This window comes from Cariama cristata, unplaced genomic scaffold, assembly GCF_000690535.1.
Source record: "Cariama cristata isolate BGI_N322 unplaced genomic scaffold, ASM69053v1 scaffold11524, whole genome shotgun sequence".
Lineage (NCBI taxonomy): Eukaryota > Metazoa > Chordata > Aves > Cariamiformes > Cariamidae > Cariama > Cariama cristata.
Genome location: NW_009613546.1, coordinates 1 through 23081, shown reverse-complemented (window position 1 = coordinate 23081; position 23081 = coordinate 1). Strand labels below are relative to the sequence as shown.

General features: G+C 40.8%; 1 protein-coding gene across 1 annotated transcript; it reads right to left on the bottom strand.

Moving 5' to 3' along the window:
* Positions 1-392: 392 nt before the first annotated feature.
* FERMT1 (fermitin family member 1) lies at positions 393-19575 on the bottom strand. The gene is made up of 14 exons (XM_009699066.1): positions 19412-19575; positions 16331-16564; positions 14644-14790; positions 13827-14040; positions 12713-12815; positions 11034-11141; positions 10002-10133; positions 9806-9855; positions 7147-7271; positions 5709-5815; positions 4745-4966; positions 3955-4079; positions 1945-2086; positions 393-671 (listed from the first exon to the last, which is right to left on the bottom strand). The coding sequence occupies exons 1-14, from the start codon at positions 19560-19562 to the stop codon at positions 498-500; spliced, it is 2034 nt and encodes a 677-aa protein (XP_009697368.1). The 5' UTR covers positions 19563-19575; the 3' UTR covers positions 393-497.
* Between the last annotated feature and the right edge of the window lie 3506 nt (positions 19576-23081).

The window sequence follows — 23081 nt, the reverse complement described above, 5'->3', positions numbered from 1 at the left end:
GATGGAATGTTTTCCGTTCCCAGTGCAAGTGTTAGACAAGTAATGTAGTTTCAAAATATGTATTTATTCAGCTTTAGTTCTGTTAAATGCTGGCCTTTTTAACAATGGCCACTTTAACAGTGGGAGTTGCACGGCTGTAACAGAGAAGAAAATTTGCTGTACAGTATCCTCAAGTTACTTGTTCTGCTGCTTAAGCAGATCGTTGCAATTAAAAATACCCGGTGGCTAGACACTGTTCACTTAAAAACTTCTAGCTGTACAAAAGGAGAAGAAAGACGACTTAATTTTCCTAGTGTTGATGATGGAGTTGCCATACTGCATCCAGTGACCTTAGCTTCCACATTTAACAAAAACTGTAAATAGTCCAGTCATATTACAAGATGGATTGACACGTACAATATTTATTAGCCATCAATTAACAATCAGAGAGATTTTTGTTTAATCTCTGGTCTTAGTTGTGGCGAGAAGCAGGCAGAGGGAAGAGAGTTTATTTCACCTCATTCCTGACCTCCGGTTAGTTTATGGAACAGATCTTCGTCCAGTGTTTCATTCTGGTCTTTGGAACGGGTTGACAAGAAGATGTAGCCCCCAATATACTCATGGATGATTTTGCAGTCTGCGCTTAGACACGTGAAAGCAATAGATACATTCTGATCAAACTCGATTGCAACCTAAAGAAAATACATATGGCAAAATCAGGAACAGAGATAAGCTGCATCTGGGAAAAAAGAGCAAGTGTGAGAGCACCGCTGGATCACAAATACGGTGATAAAGCAGTACCTGGCTCCGCTAAGCAAGATTTCTGGGGCTGCTGGATGTTGAGGGCGTTTGGCTGCTTGTTTCTTAATTTTCTGCTCTGGCAGGGCCCTCTCGCGGTCAAAATCTTTTTGCTCGTTGAGGCAGGCAACAAAACCATGCCTTTAACTGGATTTTTTTTCTAACGGCTTATAAAGTGAACACTGAGAAGTAGGAATGGGACTCCTGACTCTTTGTACACTTAACCAATAACGTTGAATACTGTCCACTGTTACGTGCTGACCTTAAATCTGCTTTTGGGGTCCAGGTTTTGATTTCCAGCTACTGACAGCTCTAAAATCCAGCAAACTGAGCTTAGTTGCTAAATGTGGATTCTGCCTTTTTTGAGAGGGATTTAAAGCAAATGCAGCAGCTTTGCCCAGAATTACAGGCTCTGGCACAGGGAGTACCGCAGGAGAGCAATAGGAATGGTATCTGTTCTCTCCTGGCTCCTGCAGATGATGGAGAAGACTATAAGCAGGAACAGTTTCCGGGCCGCTTGAATTTACATCAGGTCAGACTAGTTCCACCCCAGAAATCTACAATTTACAGAGCTGGCTCCAAGCCTTCAAACCCAAACCCTCGAGTGGACTGCTGGGCAACAGCTGGCCGCACTGAGCAGCCTTCATCAGGGTCAGGAGCACCCAGGTATAAATCACACGACAGAGCTGCTTTCTCAGGATCGCATGCTGACACAGAGGAGCTCGCACTGTGGCCTTGCAATCTCAGTTTGGGATTTGAAAGACAAACGCGGTTCCCATATCCTCAGTCTGTAGTAGAGACTGACTCACCACAATTTAGAGGATGATGCATGAGCTAGACTATACAGAGAATTAAAAAGAGATTTTTACTGACAGAGCAGTAAACATAACGGGTTGGAATTTACCTTTGAGTCTCTGTATTTCATCCCATCAAAATCAAGGGCGACTTACAAAGAATAAGCTTGGCAGGAACCTTTTAAACTGGAGATCTTTTAGTTTCTGCATTTTGACTACAGACTCCATTAAGAAAAATTTTAGACAGCTTATTTAATAACATGTCACAACACGTTGAAAATCTTTTCACTCTGAGATTTAGAAAGATTTTCTGAAAGCATCCTCCAGTGTCTGAAATGCAATGACTGAATGCAGAGAGCCGTTCCAGTTTTACCTGGCGTATTTCCCAGTTCACATTCCACTGCTTCATGTTGGAGAACCTCCATGTTGTGATAGGATCTCCTGTGGCTATATCTATTCGTATCAGTCTATTGTAGGACACCCCAAGCACATCATCCTTTTTGCTTCCTTTAAACCTGAAAAAAACCCAAACCTTTGAGCAGATCTGGTTTGCAGTGATTTCTATCTAGAGAAACATTTCACCTGCCCTCCTCTGAAAGTGCAAAAAATGTGGGACAAGTCACAACAGCCTGGGATTGAGGAGAGCTTGGACTCTTCTCTAGAACAGCATTTGTTATAAAGCAAAAATGAGGGCGGTGAACCATGGTATAAGATGGAAAATAATCAGACAGGTAGATCTGGCTGAAATCTTTCCAAATCATTGTTTTCTGCTGAAAAATACTGTTCTGCCAAAAAGCATGAATTTGATTATATTTTTACTGGAAAAATGTCAACAATAATTTTCCTTGCTTCACTTCACTAATGTTGAAACATGTTCTTCTAGTTATATTCACCTAAATTATATCAGTATATCAAAATAGATTTAATATTTTGTATTATATATCATCCTTAACTTATCGAAACAACTGTTAGCAATATATGCATGTTTCTGACTATAAATCACGTTACAAAAATACTGAGACATTTTAACAGTTCAACTTTCTTCTGATTAGAGATGAAAAATAAATACAAAAGTATTAGAACTTTTAGGGTACAGAAATTTCTGAGTTGGGAATAGCTAGGAAAAGATTACTCTGGTAAAGAAACTACCTTCCTCTACCTTCATGCTGAAAGCTGGAAGAAATCTCATCTGTCTGCTGTTAATATTTCAAGTATTTCTGATTCTGTTTCTGAACCTTCTCTCCTTAGATGAAGCTGGCCCTTAAGTGACCTGGACCACAATTTGTGCCTTGCTTAATGCCCCCACTGAGATCCTGCCCATCAGTGCGTAGAAACTCACCGCAAGATGTTTTGCTTACGCTACAAAATGCAGTTTAGGTGTTGGGTGGGTTGGTTGGTTTGTTTAACAGAATTAGTGGTGACAGATGGGGCAAAACATCTATATCTATGTTAGTAAATTAAATAGTGACAGGGGACATTCCTGGGTGCTGAATGCATGTTCTGTTCAATTGCTAGGAGAGTCCCAGGCAGAATTCTAGCTGCAACTAAGCAGAGCTCTCCCAAATAACTCCTAGGTACGGCTCAGGAGCTGGAACATCCAAGGGCCAGCACGATTTGGTAGTTCACATGAGGCTACTGGGTTTTGGGCAGTCAGAGAGTTTAATAGTACAGATGTGGGCTGTTCTGTGCCAGCTGGCCTCTGTGCCAGAGAATGGTTCCCAGCTGGTTCAATTTATACCACAGATGATTCCTATTCCTAACTGGAAGAGGTGTTAAGCACAAATTAAGGAAGGTGCCTCCAAGTATGGTTGTGTCAATACTTTTCAGTTTTTTGGTGCTTTGTCAAGAGAAAAGACTGCAGGTCAGAACCCTGCCGTATTCAAGGTAAGTGTCCAGGGAAACTGCTGTGAACGCAACAGGACCTTGCTCGTGCTGACTGCTCTTCCAGATTAACCTAAAAAGGGGATCACTTGCCATTTTCTTAAGGAAATGCCAAAGAAATTAGCATTCTCTCATATTCCAATGAGCAAGAGTCAAAGCGAACAAATATATTGCAAACCTGAGAACACCAACAAGACTTGCATTTTTTACATTTTAGTGAGTTTATGTCCATAAGGGATTAATCCTAGTGATATGTTACTTCAGGCAGAACCCGACAGGTCTGTATGAAGGCAGACGTAATGGAGAGTCTCACTCCAGGAATGGAGCTACTGAGTGCTACTGCTGTAGAAAAAACCAGCAGTATGGAAGTTACTAGAAGTAAAAACGGTCTGTGGGGGAAAAAGAGAGAATGTTTCCAGAACAGGGAGTCAAAGAACTTCCTGCAAATCACTGAGTGTGAACATGGTATGGCAGCTTGACATCGCTATAACAGTGCGATTACCTTACAATGTAGTAGGATAAGCCGAACTCGGGGAGAGACTGCCATGCTTGGATAAAACGCAGCTTGGCCTCCACTAAGGGCATCTGGGACACGTTTTGGTGGGCTTCCAGAATACGAGCAGCCAACTGGGAAACACAGGAAGAGAGAAAGGTTTCAGCTGACTGGAGAACAAGAATACCCTTGCTTTCACTGAATCAAACTTCATTAGCTCTGATGCCACGTTCAGACACTTAGTCGTCACCGTTTGTGCAGATGTACTGCAGAGAGCACTTGGGGACAGATGCCGAGCTCGAGGGCAGAACAGTGCAGCAAGGCCTCCGGTCTGGGTTTGTGCTGCACTGGGTCTTGCTCCAGCATACTGCTTTGGAGACTCTGTCCTGAGGATGGGAAGCCTGAACGCTTTCGCAGCAAAAGCAGTGGACAAGGAATTAGGTGGAGAGGAAGGAGAGGTACCCAGGCCAAGAGGATGGGAAGACACTGTTGTTTAAGATGCAGACAGTAACTGCCTGTCCTTAAAAACCTTCCTTTCTTATTCTGAAGATTTTCAGGGACAGTGCTATCAGGAGGAGGACATGGTAAGTGACTTAGGAGGCAGTGTGGATGTAGGAGGAGTACTTGGAAGAAATGCTGAGAGACCTGTCCCTGAGATCAGTTTAAAGAAAAGGTCTCTTGCAAAGGGACAAATGAGCATTGCGAGGTGATTCCTTCCAAATGCTGCTTTGATCCAGCCTCACCCCTGAGCAAACATTGGAACCACCCATACCCAACCATCAAACCATGCTCAGTATACCTGCTTGGACTTGTATTTTTTGGTATAACGTAGCGAGACGAAGCATTCTGGTTTCATATCTATGCTTTCTGGATCAGAGATAGCCTGGGGAGACATGGTCCAGTTCTTCATCTTTAGAAATGAAAGGATCTTGTGGACCTCAGGATGATAAGAGCTATCGGCCATTGTTTTGCCTTTTGAGGCCAAAACGCAAGCAGCCATCCAACGAGCATATTGATTCTCCTGCAACAAAGACAATTGTTTGATATTTTTGGACAAACCATTTGTGAAGATGGCTACTGCTCACGCATCTTTGACTGCGTGATAAAACCACTCTGGAGTTATTCCACTTAATTTGTGTGGATGTGTAGTTACCATAGGACTGGTGGTCTTCCCTGGTCGGGTTAGTTCCACCTACAGGACTGCCTTTGCAGAATAGTTAGGTTTTAAATTTTCAGAGGAATCCAGTAGTTTGGAATAGATTCTCTTGGAAATTTTATTGCAGGACTCTTTTCCACCTAATGAACATTTTTACACAATTTGGTTTGATACATTTCAATACAAATTACATTAACTGAAATTGAAAACTAATGTAAGATCCTTATCACACGACTCTCATCTGAATGGGGAGAGTTCTACTTGAGAAAAAATAAGAGAACAAACCCCAGACCTCAGTCCTCTGAAAACACTGGAACAAGAATATTGTAACCTCTTTTTACTTTTTTGATAGTTTGTTCTTTTTTTCTTTCCAGTAGCTTTACTTGGAAACTGATGATAAACACAGAGTTATTGTTCTTTTGTCCCCTCAACAATTAAGTATTTGTTAGACCACCACATCATTCTGAAATTTTACTAAACTTTTAGATAATAAACTCCCTGCAGCATCCTTATTTTTCTATACAAATTCTAGAATAGGGCAATGGGTCTTCTAGACAATCTGCCAATAAATCTGGAATACAAAACTTGGACTTGTCTTACTACTCACGTTATCGCATCTTAAATAGACTTCATTCATGCCATCAGCAACAGGGATTAGTAATTTGATTCCAAACTTCTTTGCTGCAACATTTACATCTGGTACAACTTCACATCCTAGATCACAGAGAATCAGAAAGAAATGCATTTATTTAATTACTAGATCACTAACTTGAAGTACTGATTAATACTAAAGAACTGTACGTAATGGTTGTGTTACTTTGAGATCAAGGGCCAGGACTTCCAAAGCTTAGGTGTAATGAAAGGTTCCTGTTCTAGTTCACTGCCTGGTCTGGCTTGCCAGGGTGATGGATGCTCTGAGCTCAAAGAGCATGTTAGTCAATGTGGAAGAGAAAGGATGCAAGTGCTCTCAAAACCTCAGCCTGATCTTAGGAAACGCCCAGCACTTAAAATGGAGAGGAACTGATGAGATAGGCACTTTTGGCAATTTTACCCTAAGTGACTGGAAAGCCTGGACTGTATTTTCAGAAGCAATTCAGTACTGCCAGTGTGACGGAGGTGACATCTACAAGAGAGCTGGCCAGTTCAGGGACCCCAGAGAACTCTGGGGACCTGGTACTTCATGTCAGTGGTGCTATTACAGGCCTTCTGGATTCAGCTGGAGTCGAGGATGCCTACAGTTCCCCTTTGTGTCAAGGGACACTAAGGCTGTGGGCTACTTGGTGAGCTACTGGCCACCCTGGCTAGTTTTATCATGCGTTTATCTGACCTACTGAGGATATGCAGATTGGTATGCAGAGCCATTTGTTCACAAGGGTCAATCTTCTTTCTATTTCAAAGGTTTCTTCTAGGATAAATTTTGGGCAGCACTGGTTCCCTGGTGCTGAACAAATGATGTCCCTGCAGGAGCAGATGTCCATGGAGGCTATATGTGGTGCTGGTGTTTGCCGTGTGTACACCCGGGATTTCTCCTCCAGAAGTACCTAAAGCTGGTTGTAGCTATGGAAATCCCCACGGATGAAACAAACAGGGCCCACAGATGGTCTTGGAGCTGTCCCTGCACAACACTATATAGGTACAACCTATGGTGTTCTTGTCTGCTGCATCATCCGCAATCCTGTACTACCAGTGTGCATTTGCTGAGGATGGAGGTGAGTACTACAATTTAATATAGAGTAACAATATTTGGAAATAAAAGTGTCGCACAGATCACATTCTCTATCTGGCTCATCTTTAAGTGAATTCAGGAGTACGTGGCATTTGACGAGCCAGCTCCAGATAATCTTGGTTTGGGCTAAGCTGTTGAATCCTTTTTGTTTAGGCCTCTTCTGCAGATGCGGTCTGCCTGCTTAGGAGTCTCAGTAACTGAAAAAGTTCCGAGACTAAGTGCTACTGTGCTTGCCTTCCTGAGTCTTGCAGGGATTTCTTGATTTATTCAGTTTACGAATGCAATAGAAAAAAGAAAGAAAGGAAAAGAAAGTTCCTACCTTTTAGGTTTAGTTTCTCAATAGGTTCTCCCTGTGCGGATTCCTTGTTTTTAAAATAAGATATTGAAGTGTCTTTGAAGACAAACCAATATGGCTTGATAGCTTTGAGTGACAGCTTTCTGGGCCTAAAAGAAAAAAAGAAATCACATTTGTTTACATTGAAATGTACAGATTGCTAGGTCACTCACAAATACTACTGTAGATCTCAAATTGCTTTGAGGTCAGACACATGGCTTCAGTTGGGGTACTCATACTTGTGTCAATCAGGGGGGCGGCAAACGCCTGGAACCAACACTGCACTCGAGTTATCCCAGGTATGCATGTGTTTTTTACCCCAGATTCTAGCTGAATCCCATCTATGGTTTCTCTTGGTTTTTTTCTCTCTCTTCTATGTGGTTTTTCTTACTGTTTTTTTTCCTTCCATTCCGAATCAAAGCCACTCCCTTCCAACAGACTAATTCTGTTTTTTATATGAACTCAGTAACACTAATATAACCCACTAGTTTGTTCACATGCACTAGAATTAGCTTCAGTTTTTGATAGCTCCTTTTCTAGAAGACTTGCACCTATAAAACTAACTTGTATTCATTAAATTGTAAGGGAGTAGAGACCATCTTTTTGGCTTTATCTGAATAGTATCTAACACAACAAAATTCTATTCCTTCATTAAGTTTATAGAGGTTCTGTAGCACTCCAAGAAAATGTAATAGTTTAAACCATCTTCTTCCACTAGTGCAGTGTTACTCCAGCTGCTCATGCATGTATATAGATGGATATAATCCTCATTTTAATTATTTTATTTAATTTCAATACTTTGCTAATGCAAACTGATTTCTTTCCTAAAGTAAATTTAAAAATAGCTACTTTGGAATTGAGAATTAACTGATAGATACTAATGGTCAAATGCAATCATTGTGCCAGCACCACCTCTCTTCAGTAAGAGATAAAAATCGTAATTAATTCTACTCAGAATACACTAACAAAGCCACGGGGCTGGTGGTGGTGTAAGGAAATAAAATCCCAGGTTCAATATATTTCAGGAGAGAAAACCAGAGGTATTAACACTATTTCAGTAGAGAAATACTTCACAACTAGATACAAACGTCAACAATGAAGTTAAAAAGAAGAAAAAAAAATGTCCACTGTCTATTTAGTACTTCCTTTTAAATCTAAGATGATGGTACAAAGAGTGTACAGCTAGCTGGAAAACAGTGATTTATTATGCCCACTCTTGCCTTCTTCAGAGCCTTTCTAGAAATCCTAGTTTAGAATCCTTTCTAGAAAATGGTGAATTTTATGTTTAAATTAAAAAAATAACTAGGATTTTCAAAACTGCCAAATATTTAGGCTTTTAATTTTCCAACACAGTGACATTATTAAAAAGTAAGGGACTATAATTGTTTTAGATTAACAAAATTATTTTTCTACCCAAAAAAAGTTGCTGAAAACTTGTATGAAAGCTTTTTATTGTTGTTTTTGAAAAAAATACTGTAATTCTCCAAAATACTGTCACCCACCTGAAAGCAGTATTCACTGGTGTGCTAATGTGGTGCATAATGTGAATAAAAGTTGACTATATGAATAAAGTCGGCAGCATGACATGCAGAGCTTTGCGTTTAGGTTTACAATGAAGCGAATAATTATAGTAACAAAATGTTGTTGTTCCTTTAAAGGAATGTTTTACATCTTACTTAGTTTCTACAATGTCTTAGCTTTAGTAGGCTTAGTAAGTGATTTATCATGTATATAGGAAATTTTTCATGATGAAAAATAACCGCTGAATGCTTTTAAAAGCAAACTGCTCTACTGCTGGGGGAAAATAAACAGTCCATTGTTAGAGGCGAGTAACTGACAGAACTTAAAAGGCTTAAATTCCCTTTCATCTTAAGCCACCTTAGTAATTTGAACGTCAAATAAAATTCCTAATTGGAAATTAATTATTAACAACTCTTAACTGTTAACAACAGTTAAGATTTTTCAGGTGCAGTTTTCTGTTCACTGACTACAAATATGATTTGTCAACAGAATGAATCTGATAAATATTTGTGTGATAGAAATCTTTATCTTTCTAAAACACGAAGACTGTTTTGTGATAAGAGGCATTACAGACTTGAGGTCACTGCAGTCATTTAAATAACCCATAAATCGAGATATTACAGTGGGATCACAGAAACTCATTTTGATACTAGGAAAAAACCAGACTCCGTGTTTAGTTAGAAAGGGGTAATTTGTTTGTTTCGTTGGTTTAAAAAAGTAAATAAATCCCCAGGGTTGCTTTCAGAAATTCTTCTCAGGGACAGCTGAAAGTTTTTTCTAGTTTTTCATTGACAGAAACCAGTAAAATGTGATTGAAAACAAAACTGTAGACTCTTCTGTTTAGAGATGATGATTGATGAGCACTAGGAAATATAAAAAGCCTGGTCTTTTAGTAAGTGTAAGTATTGCTACCCCAAGAGCTGGAAAGATTTGCTGAGAACCTTGCTCAGAAGCAGTAAGAGAAAGATTTGAAGAGGATGATATTAGGCTAGTTAGACCTATCTGGTGTCTTTGTTAAATAACCGTAGGATCTACTGTTAGATTAGAATGAAAAACTCCAGAGATCTCTTGTATGGTTAAGCTTTTTGTTTTGTGTGTTTTATTATTAGTTTTAATAACTCACCTAACTAGCCTGAGATTATCAGCAAGTTTCGGGATGTCTGTGATGTCCTCCTATCAGGAATAATTAGGAATAATTTTAGTACAATGCACTTTGTAATCATCTGTTAACTCTCGTAAAAAATCAGGAACTAGGTAGGCTCATCAGAGTCAATGCACTTGACACAGTGAAAGCAATTCTAGGATCCGAAAGGACTTACCAAAATGTTACTTGCGTTTCCACCTTCCAGGGTCACTTCCAGATTAGAAAGCGCAGCTTCTACTTCATCTACTTCTGATTCACAGGTGAAATCTTGTGCCTCTGATGATAATGATAACTTGCTTATATGATACTAAAATAAAGCATCAATACCAAATAGTCAATATATCAATTAGCAACGCACAATCAGAGCATATGAAAATAGGCCATTTGGTTTTCTGGGTCTTGGACAACTACGTAAAGTTCTGCAGCACGGAAACGTGTTTTTTTTCCCAAGGAAACAGGTATGTCCACTATGATCTCCAGTGCAATTACTGATAAGAGTTTCCTATTTTAATTGCCAGTGTTTGTATTCCTTCCCTGTATAATTGTCCCTGTCCTGTGAGGCTGGCTCAGGGCTAACATTTGCATCCCTAGTACTGTCAGCTGTCGGTGCCACCCATAGCAGGGGGAGACTTGGCAGCAAGGCTCTGTGGTGTTCTGCAGTGGCAGGCCGTGAATTTTTTGGCAGCTCCATTTACATTTAAAAGGAATGAATTTATTATTAATAAACATTTGTGACTTATTACCTACAGTCAGGGACTAAGCCATGCTAGGTCCTGTTAAATTTCTATGTACTCCGTAGCGTCCCTGTCTTCACATTGTGCTTTTTTTTGGTCTGTTGTAAACATATGTATTTATGTATTAGAGAAATTTTCAGGAAGAATATGTGAAAGGCTGGTAGCTGGTATGGGAAGCAACACTTCATAGTAATCCCCTTCAGGATAGACTGGTATCAAAGTTACATCCTGGGTACGGTTTGCTTTAGATAGTGTTAGTAAATGGTTCCATGATTGTATGTGTCAGTTTGAATAAAGATGTGCTGCTACTGAATTTAGTTGGTTTACTTGATGGGTGCTCCTTATTGTTTCTCACTCAAACAGCAGAGCCCCAGTCCAAGCAGAGCTATTGGCCTGGGCTCTATCCTAGTCTTGTCCTAGCTTGTGCCTGCCTCTTGAGGAAACAGGTTTTGCAGCTTGGATCAAGTACGTGCCTGTAGTGCAGCGAAGATCAGCATTTCTTCCTCTGTGCAATCAATTTCTTCTAACAGGATGGCCCAACGGGCTTGTTCATATATTTGGTTTATTCGCACTGCATCATACTGTAGCAAAAAAGAAGAACATTGGTTGCTAGTGACCATCCAGGTACAGATTCACGATCAGCTGCAGCTGATCTAACATTGGGCTGAAGCCATAAAGGTTGTTTCCTTCCTCCCCCCACCTCTGCCCTGCTGTACCTTCCCATCCTTCTCTGGTACTAGCTCGTGTGATTGTTTGTAGGGTCACAGTGGCTTGCTGATCTGACAGAAAATTATTCTGGCTGAAGCAGAAGGGGAGATTCAGACATCCCCTTCTGCGGTAGTAGGCCTTGGACTGACTTAACCAAAATGTGAAACCACACTATGGGAGCGAAAATAATGTGACACGGCTGATACGAACGTGACATTCAACAGCTTGCTGCCAAGAGACAGAAACTCTTATTCCTCACTTCCCTTCTTCTGCTCTTGGCTTTTTTGGTTCTGGCTCTGTCTTTGCACTGGCTTGACATTAGTCAGATCCTGCTGTGAACTGCTTTAATTCACTATCCATTTTTGGGATAGTGATTCTTTCTTATTATCTACTTGGTTAATAAGCTGAAGTGACTCACAGAAATATTCAAGCCCCATAGCTGGTGAAAGGTAGCTGATGGGAGGGTAAACCTTGGAGCGTGACCTCTCCCAGCAGTGGTGAGCTATTAAGTTGCCTGAAGCTCTTTTGGGTTGTTTCATTCTATGGCTCCATGGCTGGGCTGGGGCAAAGAAGGGAAATGTCTGGGCTGCTGGAGTTGAGACATGTACTTGAATTTTAGTGGGGATGGCATTTCACCCAAAACCATGCCACCTGAACTAGAAAGCGCATCTGTTTATCTGAGATGCCTGAAATGAAAGTGTTTTACAGAATTTACAGAAAATAACAATTCTAAATTATTCTCTAAAATTCACATTTGAACTCTTGTTGATTTAAACTGGTCAATCTTAATTTCACTAAATATATCACCCAAGCCGTAAAAACACTGACTTAACACAACCACTGTGACTGACTTTTAGTGGAAATAAAGGCAGATGAGAGGCAACTTGAAAAAAACATTTAACTGATTTTTGAAGATGCACTCTTGTTTTTAGATGGGACTTAAACACTTTGCTGAACTTTCCAAAGGTATTTAATCACCCAGTCACATTGAAACAAATTTAAGTGCCTGCGTGCTTCTGAGGGCTTCAGCCCTGAAAAGCTGAATATTCAGCGAGGGGCAGTGGAACATAAACGCCATTTTTAAGTCCATTTTCAAAAACAGGGCTTATACATTTACATCATTTAGGATACTGTTGGTTTAGTTTTCTCGTTAATTTTTCTTGTTAAAAGAGAGGCAGAAAGTAAACCAGCCCCTCTTGAAATCTGGATACTGTTTCTGGTGCTCTTCAGACCTCATCTTTATCCTTAAGATCTTATTTCAGGTGAGGAATGGTGGATTCAGTGTCCAGAGGGGAAAAGTGCAGCCTTAGCTGAGGGGAAGAAGTTGAATTTGATCTCTGAAGGGCCTGTAACAAATCCTAGCTAAAATTCAGTATCCTTGTGCTATAGCTCCTTGACATGAAAGCAGGCAAATAATGAATAGCAATAAAAACAAAGCTCTTACTTTTGGATTCAAATCAAAGAAAGTGTAATATTTAAAGCGTAAAAGAAGTTGATCGTCCTCCAGAATGCCTTGTTCCATAAGTGATCGAGATGAATCTAGCCAGCTGCGGAAGAAAACAACCCACAGATTCATCTGTACAGGAAAAACTATCACACCTGCAGAGCTGCAATGTAATTGTGAAACAAAAGTGGGAACAAACAACTCTAATTCCTGCAAGTCTGGGGAAAATTCACATAACTCGAGAAGGTGGAATGTTCATACGGATTTCCAGCTTTCATTGTATAAACACAATACCTACAATCTTCCTTTTTTTTTTCTCCAGCACTATCCAAACCATCAAGAGTAGATGCCAGAAGCTGCGCAGTAACTAGTTGTGGGGTGACCTACGCCAATAAGATTCTTTCTTCTTGATCTCCAGAAATGGGAGGTCCATTTAAGCCAGGGCAAAAGTGTGCCTGTAATATTTAGAACTGCTCTTTTTCATTTCAGTATGTGCTGTTTTATAATTCTAGCTACTTCTGTTCTCCAGTGAAATGCAATGAAAATACTGAAGTTGCTGTTAAATGCTCCACAGATCTAAAAACGACAAGCCATATTTTAATGCTAGAGAGACAATCTCGCAAACACTTGCACCACTAAACCCCCTAGTGCATTGTGTTCTTCTGTGGTGTACAATAAGCAATGTTTGCTTGTGCATAATTCAGTAAGTTAGCTCTTTGTAATGCATTAGAGCTTTATTGAACTTATCCACATGTGTATTTCCACTGTCCATTTAAAGCCTTTAGAGTTTGCTATCCAAACTGTCCTTTAGCTGTGCCCACAGTGATAAACTGGATTTGCCTTCGTCTAACAACAGAATTTAGTCCAGAGCCTGCACAATTACATCATTCATCACTTTAAAACAAAATTGACTAACCAAGAATGTTGAATAAGGAAAAAAGATTAAAAAGAGCAAGCACTGCAGAAACAAAACCTAGATCAAAGCGTGTTTTTAAGTATCGATATAGCCATATATCAGCAGTTTGTTTTCGAATTCTGCTTTACACTTACAAAGCTGGATTAATGCTCCCCTTGTTAAGCCAGCTAACAAAGATCTCAAAGAGAGGCATCTTACCCTGCATTGACTTTGGCTTTGTCAGCTAAAGTCCGAGGCTGGTACATCTCTGCTAGGGTGTCTGGAGAGCAGATGGGATGACTGAAAGCGAGGATGCTGCAGTTCTGCTCAGTCAAGGGACTATCGCTGAACCAAGTAATTGTAGAAGAAGCTGGTGTCCCGCTGATGGGATCATAAACGGGTGTCATGGTTTTACTATATAAACCTGGACTTCCTGCAAGTTAAAAGAATAACGTATTGTTCCAGGGAAAACTGCCTTCAGATGTAGGTAGTCTACCACTTTCCATCATAAAAGACTAACCCTTTTCTTTTAAGACAGTCTCCTATCTCTGCTGTAAAACAGCAGGCCTTGGTCCTTTCACAGGTGAAGTGACCTCAGGGACAGAAGTGCTCTTCCTTGTTCTGTGAGATGTCTCAGTTGTGTCGGAGACAGGAACACATACTTTCAAGCCTTTATTTCTCATTTTCCTTGCAGGTTGCCAAACTTGTTGAATATTTTAAGAGTGGTCTTACATTTTCAAAGAGCAGCAGCACATGCTACGTGCAGGGCCACAGCTGATCACCTGTTTTCTGGTATGGCCTTTCTCATATCAACGGAAAGGAAAACATGTAAAAAGACAACAGGAAAATACTGATGGATTGGAGATTTCAGTAACTTCTTGAAGCCACTAATTTCAGGCCAACTGTGTCTCTCTGACTACCATTCTACATTAAACTGGATTAAACTGGTCTCCCTGGTTTTAATTGTGTAACAAAGAATTTCTTCCTCTTTTTGACTTCCAATCAGAAGAATAAAACCATATTGATTTTTCATTACCTGATAATCCAGAACTCACTGGAGAGTTGCACAGGTTTAAAATATCTTCTGTAACTGGTTCTTTGCTGTTCTTGTCTTTTTTCTTTTTCTTTTTGAGTGAGTCTTCTGATTGCTTCAACAAAGAGAGTTCTTCTGACCGTCTAATGTCTACAATGACAATTTGGGAAGTGAAGCAAGATGAAACATTCGAAACTTAGCAGAATACCTCCCAGAAAAGCCCATGGTTGGTAATAGCATTTGGGGAAGCTCCATGTTGCAATCCAAATTTTATTTTTAGGAGGTTGAAAGCAGTAGCTGTGGAAAATCCAGTAATTCAGTAACAAGGCCAAAGGCTTTGGGGCTGTGAGAGTGAGTTTTGACGGGACTTAAGCCTGCTTTTGTAGCAAGCATAACTGCATTTTAGAACACCAGGGAAAAACTGTTTCTCCCTAATGGCTCTGCAATCACCTATGAGCATAAGGACCTCAATGAAACGTCTGACTTGCGAATAAGCAAGAACAGAAATGGAAGCACTGTATTTGAAGTTTGTGCCTTTTATTATTCACCATATTTCATGTACAAGATTCTGTCTTGGCTATACACTATTCCCTAATGCACTTCTGATTCAGACATGTATTGTCAGTTGCAAACCTGGCACTTTGTTTCTGAAAAGCACCTTTATCCTGGGGTAAGCAAAGACATTTTTGACAGTATTCACTCATGAGAAAAGTTACAAGGTTCCTGTACTGACTCAATCTGGAAGAAAAATGTGGGTAGAAATATTTAACTGGGCCAAATAGCAGTTGAATAATTATGGCGTCATTTTATCAGAGCTGTTAAGTATAATAAAGACACACTATACCTTTCACATCCACAGCTAGAAGATGAAATTGAAAGCTGCACTGTGGTCAATATGAGGTGGTAAATTCCTTCTGAAGATGAATGTGTTAATGGGCTAAGCTTTGAAGATCTAAATTAAAATGAGGATTTTAATCCCCATTTTACCCTAAAACTAAGGGATTCTAAAGACTGCAGACTTGACTTACTCCTGTTGGTCACAGGCACACAGGTCTGGCATGCTCCAAAACCTCATCTCTACTTGGAGGTGCTCCATTATTGGAAAGAGTAGACTTGGGGACTCAGTGCTGCAACACATTCCAAGGCTTGTGTGGGGTAGTTGGGTATGCCCTGACCTGAAGAGGTTTGGGCATATAAAAATTTTGAACATTTAAAACATGCTCCTTCTGAAGTAAATACATATAACCAATAGGCCAAGTTGAATAGCATTAATGCTGGTGAAAACAGGCGAGAAATCAGTTGACATCAGTAAAATTGCCTATAGTGAAGGCTGGTGTAGGAGGTTGATAAGCTCAAGCTCTTAGTCAATGGTGTAGAATAAGCAGGACTGAGTCCCGCTCAAGGAGGACAAGGATCCCGACAAAACCATCAACAGAACTTCGACTATCCAGTACTCTTGCAGCTGAAGGGACACATTTCTGACACTGTTTGCATCAGTTACCACAAAGACTGAGAACCACTGACATGCACTGGATACTAAAAACCAAAGAATCTGTCTTTTGATCTTGGGTCAACTCAATCAAATTTCTCCTTAAGCTAAACAGTTTTGTGAGTAAGGACTTCCCATCAAAACAAAGTCACCTATAAAATGCTCCAACTTAGTTGCCAGAGGGGATTTAGCTTTACTTACTGAGAATTTTGCAGATGTCACTGACAGCTTTGAATACCATAGAAGAGAAGCTGACTTTCAGTCTCACAGTCTTCATGTTTGGCAAGCGAAGCCGCAGCATTTTGTGCTGAGTAGTAAAGAACAGCTTAGCATCTGCCTGCACCCCACATTTATCAAGTGTCCAGTGGGTTTTCAGAAGCCAACATTTTTTTTGTTCCCACCAAAGAGCATAGTCTGACCAGTCTTGTGATATTTCTAGGAAAATACAAAATGGTTATTAATAAGTTATGAGGCAAACATACAAAAAACTTCATTTGGAAACAGTGCTCTGCAAACAGCAGAATTTATTTACATTAAAGCAGCAACTACAGTTCCTGAGACCTAGACCCCATTTGCTGAATACTTGTGGCAGTCACTGGGAACTAACTTTGTTTTCCCTGAAGAATGAACTTAGGTGCTGACTGTGGCACTGCCTTAATCTTGCAGATACCCACAGGGAAAGGGCACCTCCTGAACCTGGTGCTATACGTGGTCCAATGCTGCTTGGATTGTGCTGGGATACGGACTAATGACAAGGGTACCCACTTTGCAACTTGATAGTGCAAACTGAAAATCCTCCCACAAAACCTTGTGTGCACCCAGACGGGCACAAGTTCTTCCACAATCTCCTGGGAAGCACCACTGAACAGCTCATCTCTGTAACGTTAAGTACCAGCAATGAGTCCCTTGAAGTCTTGGTGACACAGCTAAGGGCTGTTCTCAGCTCTACTCTATGGCTGCAGATGAACAAGGATGTTCACCTGAGTGCAGCCCACTCAGGACAACTTTACAGTAGCAACATTGTTTAAATAATCAAGGAAAAAAGTTACTATTCTGAGAGTAAGCCCTGTGACAATCAGGAAGGAGTTAACAAGCTCTCTAACAAATAAGGTGACCTTCTCTACCACACAGGATGCAGAAACTTGTAAGAGAAGTAGAAACTTGTAAGGGAGGTAGAACGGGCATGATGTTATATGGTACAGTTAAATTTTTTATTAGTCTGTGCAGGAGGGTGGGCTGGTGTGACTGACCTGGGAGTGACAAGGGTTGCCCACAAAGACTTCTCAGAGGAGACAGGCCTGCCAAGAGATGACTGTCTTGTTTCACTAATAGGGACTTGCCTGCGTTTTGCTTCAGTAAAAAATGTTAGTGTATTTTGTACTTTGAAAACCTACAGATAAAGTAAGGTTTGCTGACTCGAGAACAGATAGAAGACTTTGTTGGTGACTTATATCAAGAGTTTTGGAGGGGGAGAACAGTGGCTTTTCTCTGATTACTCTTGAGCAGTAAGGTATCCTGACCTGAAAGGTGTCAAAACCTTGACTAGATCAGCATGAGAAGCACATGCATAAGGAAAGAGATAAAGCATTGCTGCTAGCAGTTCCATGGGGAATTCCAAGATTAGATGACTTCCCAGATGCCAATGATGTGTAGTAGCAGGTAGAGTTTCTGTGTGATCCTGGTCAAGTTGTTTCGGTCTTCTGCATCATTTCTTGTTACTCCTCGTCAGCTCCGCCATGTAGAGGTTATTCCTCAGTGTGTCTATAACACAGTACAGCCCTATCCTATTTTGGAGTTGCTTGGTAAAAATTGTGTCTCAAGACAGCTGCTGACACAAGTCGCTTAGTTGCAGATTTGCTTTAAATATATTTAATATTGGAAGCTTTTTGCACTAGTTGAGTACTAGTCATAAAAATACTGTGACAAATTAGTCTTCTGACCCAGCAAGAACTCCGGCTGCCATTGGTGTGCTGGCTGAATTGTGTGTCTAAGTATGCAGACAAGTTGGTAGAAATGTATCAGTGATTTGCTACCTGCTTTAATGCTAGAAAAGAGATTCCTTGATAAAATCACTATCTCAAGTAGAGCTTCTCCATCACAAACGGTGTTTGTGTAAAAATGTCCTTCCATTGAATGGGAGCCTTTTGGAAAGAGTATCTTGTGCATCTCCCTTTTGTTTCCTTCAAAACCTGTGTTTGAAAACAAAACTTTTCACTTGGCAGTAAGAACTCTGAAATTACTGAGTTGTCAATTTTAAATTTCTTGACACCATTTTGCTGAAGTGTTTTGTTATAGTTCAGTTTTTCTCTTCTTGTTTGTCTGAAGTCAAGCTATGTAAAAAAGATTAAAGTTCCAAGGACCTTTTTATGGCTTTTTTTTTTTGTTGCCACAAATCTTGTATTTCTACAGTTAATGCATAGAAGTGCAAAGCTTACGGTGTTCCCACTTGGTGAGCCTAATCTAGCAGACAGCTTCCTTTCTGTGTGAAGGTGGTGACTGAAGACGTCTAGATTTAAGAATTCCAGGAAAAAGAACAATACTTGAAGAATGAGTTGCATATGAAAACCCTGTGGCATTGACATAATAACCAAATACCATACTATCTTGTCTGTATCTGTCATTCTGGAGCCTCAGAGTACAGGTGATTATTTTGGGAGGCAGCTCCATTTGATGGCTTTGATTTAAAGAAACCTAGATTCTCTTATTGCCTGTAGCACTGTCTTGCTGTGACTGTACACAGGGTATTTTGCCTTTCATTTCCTAACTTTGACTCGTCCAGTTTCTGCTCTTCACAGCTGTTCCCTACTGGATATATGCAATGGATAACATGGCTCAGATTTTGGCTAGAATGCCCCTATAGCACAGGAAACAGTAACTTCTGAAGTGCCTTTGGAACAACTAATCCTGTCTCTTTGACTGCTACAGGTGGATAAATAGGGTCTCAGCTAGCTTTATTGCCCCTTAAAGTAGCCACCTATAAAGTCTATCTGGAAAGGGAGTTGAATAGTTAGTCTAGTCCAATTATATTTGACTAACTGGAAGACAAAAACAAAGTAAAGTTTTGTTTGCACTGTGGTAGTAAAGGGGCTTTAGTCACAGACAGGGAGGGGTTCTGGCCACATAAAAACCCTGACCCTGCAGCACCTACATGCTCGGCGTACCGTTCCAAAGAAATAAGTGAGGCAGTGCCATTTCAAAATGCGCAGGAGCCTCTTTTTGTAGAGGGAAAGCCGCATGTATTATTTTAATAACACTGTGTAAATTAAACAGGTCTTTACTCACTGATTTGTTCTACTAATTTCAGCATCACTCCTCCAATATGAAGGTCCCCTGTGACCCGTAGTAAAAATTCCTTTTGTACCTCTTCATGCTGATGATCAACTGTCACCAAGAGCTCCCAGGAGTGAGAACCATATTGACTTGAGGAAATCATTTTGGGAAGGTCTCTACAAAAACAAAACAAACAAACAAGGATATTTTTCTTCCACTCTCTGAAACGAAACGCATTTCTCCATAGTCTCAAAATACTTCCATGCTGCCAAGACTTTGCAGTGGCCTTGGCTGGAACTTCAGATGCGTTATCTCGTTACCTCTGAACTAGACTCTGCTCTTGTGATTACTCTTACAAGATAGGCATGTGGGATTTTTTGTTTTTATTCTGATCCCCCCCCCCCAACTCAGGTCTCTCCAGTTGGGCAGAGATAGCCCAGTTTTACCTGGGTTTCCCCACCATACGGTGCTAATCTGCCAGTCTGGACACTGCAAAGCCTGCAGTTGTGGGTGGGATCTGTTTTGGCAATCTGTCCAGTGAACAAATTAATTTCATTGACTTGTACACTTACAGCTGTAATTTTCACTGCAAATGAAAGTTTACACTTGCAGCTCTGCCAGCTTGGTCCCGTGGGACCAAAACCAGAGAGTAGTTTTACCTAGTTGGGTAGATGGAAGGGGAGACAAACAACTTTAATGGCTCTCTGCCAGCAATACCCAGGCACATAACTGCAGGTTCTGCTGATTGCTTGCACAGAGATGTAGGCAGGTATCCTGTCTCAGCAGGGTGAATCGTCTGAGATCCCACCAGACTCCTGCCAGGACAGGTAAACAGTAACCATGCCAAGCCAAACTAGGGAAGATGCTCAAAGTAGAAGCTTTGGTTGTCATCAGTAGAGTTCTGCTAATTACTGAAGAAAGAGCTTGTAGGTATAAGGTGACTGATGCTGCAGGAAGGATTTGTGATACCTAACCAGTGAGAGAAGGTACCAATTAGCACTCGGTGTCCTGTCAAACTGAACCCTAAAAACCAAGGCTTTGCAGTTGAAGCTTAGGCAATAAAGTGGATGACTTCCATTTATCACAGACTTTCAGCAATACCCAAGAACCCAAGTCGCAGAGTGTGCATATTTCTCTCTTAAAGGTGCCTCACACGGACGGCTTCTAACATAAAAAATAACTAGGAGTTGTTTACAAAGAAGGCTAGAGGAGATGTAACAATGTTAACAGACTTTTGTAGATCTTTTTTAGAAGAAGTGTTTAGTAATTTAAATCCCTTAGCCTAAAAGTTAGGTCAAAACCAGAAAAATCAAAGATAGTTGTCACAGGTGAGGTAGGAATGACCTTTTCTAGGACTGACTGCAGGACATGATCAGACTAGCTTAGGTTACACTAATGTAAAATTAAGCTGAAGGTTAAATATAACATGCCTAGAAACAGCGTGAAAATTTAAGTTCACCTATTTACCCACTTTATAATAACAAAGCTTTATGTTACCAATAATAAAAGAGTTTTTTAGTGCCAAAAGATACTACCCCAGGGCAGAGCCCAGTTCAATGTTCATTCTGAGGTTCTCTTCCAGAGGAGCAAGGAGGCTCTTGCACCTAAACAGCCAGCCTCTTGCAGCTTAATCTTCCCCAGACTTTCAGGTGGTATTCAGGTCTCTTAACATTTCTTAATTCTTACGGTTTAAGAATTTCAACAGGAAGACTTGTGATATTTTGTTAAATTACATATCATGCAGTATTTGTATTATGGAGTACAACATAAATCAAAATCATTGTGAAAGTCAGTGAAATTCCTTTAAAATCTGTTCTCAGAATACTAATGTTGTCGACTTGGTTCCTTGAACTCCTTTGGGCCTAGGCCACGCCTGGTGTCATTCCTACTGATACAAAATTCGGTATCAAAGGACTCTTAAAGGTCCCTCCCAACCTAAAGCATTCTATGGTGCTTCTGTAACAGAAATGTAGTGGTAATGACAAATTCTACTAATAAGGAAAAGTGATTCCAAAGGTAAAGGCAGTGAAAGTGTATCTGTTAAAGATTAGATTGCTGTCCCCTAAATGAATGACAATACAAATGGAACAATCTGTCCAGCTCAAAACCATCCTTTTAGGGGAAAATCACCTTATCAAGGAGTTTCACTAAAACAGTGGTGGGTGTCTGCCCTGAAATTCTAAAATAATGATGAATTACAGGCAGCCCCAACTCAGAAAACTGCAACTTCATAATCATATGGCTCCAAGAGGCCAATTTACACTGAGGAACAAATGCTGTTGTTAATTAGGTTCTTGGATGTGCCAGCCTACACCTTTTCACCAAACAGTTACTAAACAAACAGGGGTTGATACTTATTCAAGAAGTTTGTTTGTTTTGCCTTGGTAAATAAAGACATTGTGTTGGACACCGGAAAACACTATGGCTCTACCTGCCTCTGGGATAGAGCTGGGATTTTTAATTTGTGCTGCTGTGTGCCACACGGATTTAGCTTAGGTATGCATTAAACCAGGGGTACCCTGTGGAGGGGAAGGGCTGTGCCTCTCCTGAAGGCACTGTCCAAGACACAGCCTCTGAGATGGTCTCCAAGGCAGATGAGGCTTTCAGCGCAAGGGCAGTACAAGGTGTAGAGAACACTTATCGTTGCGCTGTATTCATAGCAAAACAAAAATCTTGACTTTAGAAAAGTCGAAATGCCACTAGTCACGCTCCTAAGCGTCAATAACACCTTTAAAAATAAATAAATCTACAGCTGGCCTAAGCATGAGAACTATGTGATTTCATTTCAGGAGTATAGGTATAAAATCTGGCAGAGGAACTATACTTTTGCCTACACTTAGTCCACTACAAGCCAGTACTGTTACAGAAAAGCAGCAGTCTCATCTGCCCTCCTAATTCTGCATACAAATGCTTGTGCTGACGTGGGTGAAAATGAGCAGCCCAAGGGGTGGGTGAAACTCTTTCATTGACGCTGGCGTGGAAAACCGTGGCCTCAGTGCAGCTAATCCTGGCACTCCATCGTTCCCTAAAGCTGCTCTCTTCCCCGCTTCCTCCGCAATCCAGGAGTTTTTAGTTTGATGATAAGAAAACACAACACTAGTAAATCCATCCGTGTACGCAGCACAAACAAAGTCTAGTCTCGAAAAGAGGCAAGGTAAGCAACAAGGACAACTAACTATTGTGTATTAAAAACCAAACAAAGCCAAACTGCCAGGGCAGGCTGTGCATGCTCCAGGTCTTAAAACCTTCAGGTCAAGACTGGATCTGCTCCGGGAACGCGCCCCAATTCCTGGGCTCCACATGGGTTGCAGCTGTACGGCCTGGCACAGGGAGATCAAAAAGGCCAGAAACATGTCTTCGGGCTACTGCTGACTCTAGTCAGGATTTCTACAGAGCATTTTAGCCAACACAGCTATAAAAAAAGCAGCAATTACTCTACAGATTGAGCTCTCCACCAATTTTAGCCCTTACAGCCCCAAACTTCAAACTTTGTGTGGAAATACAGGAGGATGTTACTCGTACTAGAGCAGGAAGGGATCCGCTCTAAGGTAAAGGGGGGGAAACCAGAGTATGATGTTTCCCTGAATATTCCTAAGACAGGTATTGCCCTGGCGTCATGGTGGGGGCAAGGGGGCAGCGGTCCCTGCTCGCTCCTGCAGAGCAGGCCTTTGAGGAAGTGCCT